Source organism: Gymnoscopelus microlampas, assembly GCF_963454915.1.
Source record: "Gymnoscopelus microlampas genome assembly, chromosome: 17".
NCBI classification, from domain to species: domain Eukaryota; kingdom Metazoa; phylum Chordata; class Actinopteri; order Myctophiformes; family Myctophidae; genus Gymnoscopelus; species Gymnoscopelus microlampas.
This window is the reverse complement of record NC_139954.1, coordinates 25,164,834-25,170,182: the sequence shown is the minus strand read 5'-3', so window position 1 is coordinate 25,170,182 and position 5,349 is coordinate 25,164,834. Positions and strand designations below refer to the sequence as shown.

The 5,349-nt window shown below is 42.0% G+C and overlaps 1 protein-coding gene across 1 annotated transcript; it reads left to right on the top strand.

Moving 5' to 3' along the window:
• On the top strand, nucleotides 1-1,530 carry LOC311064057 (E3 ubiquitin-protein ligase arih1-like; the record flags this gene model as incomplete). The annotated part of the gene is made up of 1 exon (XM_084083791.1): nucleotides 1-1,530. The coding sequence occupies one exon, from the start codon at nucleotides 1-3 to the stop codon at nucleotides 1,528-1,530; it is 1,530 nt and encodes a 509-aa protein (XP_083939917.1).
• Nucleotides 1,531-5,349: the final 3,819 nt, after the last annotated feature.

Below are 5,349 nucleotides of genomic sequence, written 5' to 3'. Positions count from 1 at the left end.
ATGGACTCGACAGTGTGTTATGACTATGAATATGATGATGAAGTGGAGGAATGCAGTGACGATGACACCCTGGAACTCGGAGAGGTGGAGTTAGTGGATCCCACTGTAGATCCACTAACTCCACCCGTTGGAATCGGCCACAGCCGGGGACAGGAGGACAACGGCTGCGAAGTGTTGACCGGTGAACAGGTCCACCAGCATATGGTGGAGTGTATCCAGAAGGCCAACGAGGTCTTCCAGAACCCTGTGACAATTACACGCATTCTCCTTAGTCACTTCAAGTGGGATAAAGAGAAGCTAATGCAAAGGTACTTTGATGGAGACCTGGACAAGCTGTTCTCTGAGTGTCATGTTATCAACCCCAGTAGGAAATCACAGACCAGTCGCCTGATCAACACAAGATCATCTGCAAAGGACGCTCCATGTCATATCTGCTATCTAGACTACCCCAACTCCTACTTTACAGGCCTGGAATGTGGACACAAGTTCTGCATGCAGTGCTGGGGAGATTACCTGACTGCCAAAATCATGGAAGAAGGAATGGGGCAGATCATTTCTTGTCCCGCTCATAGTTGTGACATTCTGGTTGATGACAACACAGTCATGCGCCTCATAACAGATTCAAAGGTGAAGTTGAAGTACCAGCATATAATCACAAATAGTTTTGTAGAGTGTAATCGACTGTTAAAATGGTGTCCTGCACCTGACTGCCATCTCGTCATCAAAGTTGAGTATCCAGATGCAAAGGAAGTGACGTGCAAGTGTGGCCGTCAGTTCTGCTTCAGCTGTGGCGAGAACTTGCATGATCCTGTCAAGTGCAAGTTGCTGAAGAAATGGATCAAAAAATGTAACGATGACAGTGAAACCTCAAACTGGATTTCAGCAAATACCAAGGAGTGTCCGAAATGCGACGTCACCATCGAGAAAAATGGTGGCTGCAATCACATGGTTTGTCGGAAGCAGAGCTGCAGCTATGAGTTCTGTTGGATCTGCATGGGTCCGTGGCAACGCCATTATAACTGCAATTCTTACAATGAAGTTGATGTCAAGGCAGAAAAAGATGCACAGGAGCGCTCCAGGGAAGCCTTGCAGAGGTATCTGTTCTATTACAACCGCTACATGAACCATATGCAGAGCCTGCGCTTTGAGCAGAAGCTCTATGCTGAGGTCGAGGAGAAGATGGAAGAGATGCAGCAACACAACATTCCCTGGATTGATGTGCAGTTCTTGAAGGAGGCTGTGGATGCGTTGGGAAAGTGCCGCCACACACTCATGTTTACCTACGCGTTTGCCTTCTACCTCAAGAAGAACAACCAGTCCATTATATTCGAGAACAACCAGGCAGATATGGAAAATGCCACTGAGGTGCTTTCTGGCTACCTAGAGCGTGACATCTCCAAGGACTCCCTGCAGGATATCAAGCAGAAGGTACAAGATAAGTACAGATACTGTGAGAGCAGGAAAAGTATGCTACTACAGCATGTGCACGAAGGCTATGAGAAGAACCTGTGGGAATACAGAGAGGATTGAGGTCCCCATGCTTACAGCATGAGATGGATCACGTACATGCACACATGACTAGGCATGACAGGGTCCCCACTAGCGCTCTCACTGTCTCTATCTCTGTCTCTCTCAGTTGAATTGAAGTTAATTGAATTTAATGGGGCTTAATTGGCATGGGGAACATGTTTACATTGCTGAAGCAAGTATGAAAAAAAGAGAAATGTATCAACTGTGTAACAATGCAATAAAATAAAAAATCACACCCTGTGTGAAAAGAGTGGTGCCTTTGATGAGCCCCGTATTGATGTTGTCGTCAATGTTTGTTTATTGGACATACATACATACGGACAAAGTCAGATATAGGAGTGGTTGGCACCACTCAAAAACATAGTAGGTATTTAAAACACAAACTGAAAACGTGTGCTTTTGCTGTAAAAACTAAACTGGGTCTAATAATGGCATGGCTCCTATCTGGATCTTAGACTGTGGCCAGTCTATGATGTATTTATGATGTATGCCTCCATATATGGGCAAGGTTTAGCCCATTATTATCATGATATTGTGATATCATGAAAATTACGGTTACACATTTAAAAAAATCTACACAATATGTGAAGAAAAACAACATTGCTCCACGTAAGTATTTCCTTGGCCTACTGGCAGCCTGCACAAGCAATGTGATCGGTCCAGCGGTTTGTGAGAATATCTCCAGATAGCAAACACACGCACGCACGCGCGCACGCACACAAATAAATACATTTTAAAATATTTACAGTTCAATTTCAATATGCCGATTGGCAGCATACATAAGAAGTCTGGCGATGGATGGACAGACAGACACACCAACAGTTTTCTAGTTGGGTGCCTCTTAGGCGCCACACTGTAATAAAAATAGAAACAATGTTTTATTTTCTTCCTCTTTTTTTCACGAAAGGTGTCTGCTGTTTGTACAGAAGAAACCTACACATTCTCACTCCTAACTCGTATCCCAACTCATGGTACATGGTCAAAGTTAGGCTACTGTACCTTTCATGTCCGAGGCTTGACGCACAATATGCTTACTGGCAGCTTTCAAGAAATGTGTTGTTAATTGTGGACACATCTCCCAGGACTCCCTGCAGGACATCAAGCAGAAAGTTCAAGATAAATACAGATACTGAGAGATCAGGAAAAGTGTGCTGCTACAGCATGTGCACTAAGGCTCTTGAGTATCTTAAAGGAGCATTGGTGCAAGTGAGTGGCACAGGCCTCTGCCGTGTTTTGTCCCTGGTTTTGTTTAACAAAATCTTCAAAGTAATTATACTGTATATAATTACAGTAATAAAAAAGAGTACCAGTAAAGTGTACCAAAACACGAGCAACAGAGTGAACTCAATATGAGAAAGCAATAGATCCATGTAAAACAGAATACAGCCTCTTGGTTTGTATTGTACGCCTCCTTTCCCCTCTTTTCCCGTCTTTTTTTTTGCTCTCGTGGATCTTTGCTTAATTTTATTTGCATTAGTGTGAAAATGTTTTCAACACATTTGAATTTCCCTGGCCCTGTACATTATTGCCAAAACGTTGTGAGGGTGAGCCTGAAAGATTGTAGGTGGACCAAAATCCAAAAGTCACCCATTGACTGATCTGCAACCCAAATGCTCAGAAAGTGCACTGAGCTCAATTTCAATGAGAACAAAGTCTGGACAAATAATATCTGGTGCTCTTGGAATGATGATAAAATTATATATCAAGATAAAATAGCTCCCAGGCACACAAAAAACTGTCTCAAGGAACAAATACAGTATGTATTTATAAGAAGCCTTTATTGTTAGGTAGCTACATAATTAAGGACAGCAACCTATTTAAACCACACAGATGCCATGTTAAAGGCCTGTCCATACTGCTTCTGACAGCTGACGTTGTCAGGCTAGGGTGTTGCTTAGAGCACAAAGTAAGTTTATGAACGTGCCAAAGTATCGCGAGACTGTCCATCATTGACTGTCTGAACTATCGCAATACTACCGAGCCTGAAACGATACCTGCCGCTGTTTAGATGCCTCATTAAAATTACGTACTGTGCACATCGAAAGAATGTCCTCCCTGGGGGAGGGACAGGGTTCCGTTCACCTCCACCACCCGTTCTCTCCCCTCCTGATAGGATTTCATCCAGTTCACTGATGTACTATCAAAACCAATTGCCTTCAACTTATCAATCAGTATAGCGTGATTTACTGTGTCAAATGCCATTTGGAGGTTCAGCATGACCATGCTGCAGTATTTGCCCGAGTCCGCCTCACGTTTGATGTAATCAGTCAGATAGAGTAGGCAGGTGTCAGTGGAGTAAGATGTTCTGAAGCCATTGTCCAGTGACTACGGTGTAAGGTCCCCTCTATATCATACAGAGGGGAGTCACAGAAATGAACTAAGAACAACCTTGTCCAATAACTGACTTCATGTGGCCAGTCTATGACGTGTCTATGACATATCCTTGATGTATGATATTCCATATTTGGGCAATGTTTCAGCTCAATTCAAATGCCCTACACTTGCTTTGAAAAGGGCTAGCCGATGAAGTCATTCCTGCCCAAATTTGGGGAATCCAAGCACCATTGACTGCAAAAATTCACCGTATTACTTTTCACGATAAAAATAAATAAATAACAAGCATCTACAAACATCTACGAGCTCAAAGCGATGCAACGCGTTTTGAGCTTGTAGATCGACTATTTTAGCTACTTTTGTGTGACTTTGTAGTATGACGAAGTAGAGCCTTAATTTAAGAAAAAACATAGGCTATTTTTGCTACTTTTGTGTAACTTTGTAGTATGACGAAGTAGAGCCTTAATTTAAGAAAAAACATAAAAAGTGAAAATATGGAGATAATAGGTGTATAGAACATAAACAAGTTCAGTCAGGAACACTCTGGCCATAAATAGATTTTCCCTAATTTTAGCAAAGCAGAATGCTAAGCAAAATCTGGGAACGCTATTCAAACCCTCCGATGGGTTAGGCCAGGGTATAAGCAAGACATTTAATCAGTTCACTTGCAAACTTGAATTACAGTTGAACGTTAGGGCAAGGCAACATTGAATTTCAGTTTACTTTAGAGCCATGCATGCACACATGCATTCCAGTTTAACACTTTAACTTTTGAGCCATGTGTAACCCAGATGAAAATAACCAACTGAATAAAATAAACTAAGGATTAAATATAAAAACAATTACGATATAAGCCAGGTTAAAATAAAATAACCAAACCTTTAAAAAAGATACAGATGAAATAAATAAATAGGAATTGTCCAAAACAATTGAACTAATACAGAGTAAGATAATATGGTTTACAGTATATTCATTCTGTACACATTCATCTACTTGTGTCTCTTTAAGAGAGGTGCTCTGATCTTGTCAATGAATCAATTGGCCAATGAGGTTTCTCAATTAACAGAAATGTCTATGAAGAAACACCAGCCCAGGTGATCTGATTCAGTTAATTACATGCCCCCAGAGAACATAATATGTTCTGGAGAGAACTAGAGAAAGAAGCCTGTTGAATAAATAGCTTTTGAGAAAAACAAAGAAGAAAAGATTTGCTCACAGCCACCCCCACCCCCGCCCCCAGCCCCCCTACCCAAAAAGCCAGAAATCTGAACATTCAGTGGTTTATTTGTGGTCATGGCATTTCTGAATAATGAGAACTCAAACAGGCCATCTGATTAGCTCTCCTACTGTGACATCAGTTAACAGTAGGAAGTACCCACCATGCCGACTCACTTCCAGCGCATGGGCATGCATGGTGATTGCACAGATTTGGTTATCCCCATTCCCATGTCCATGGGTTGGGAACATGACGGACATGGTGAGTAC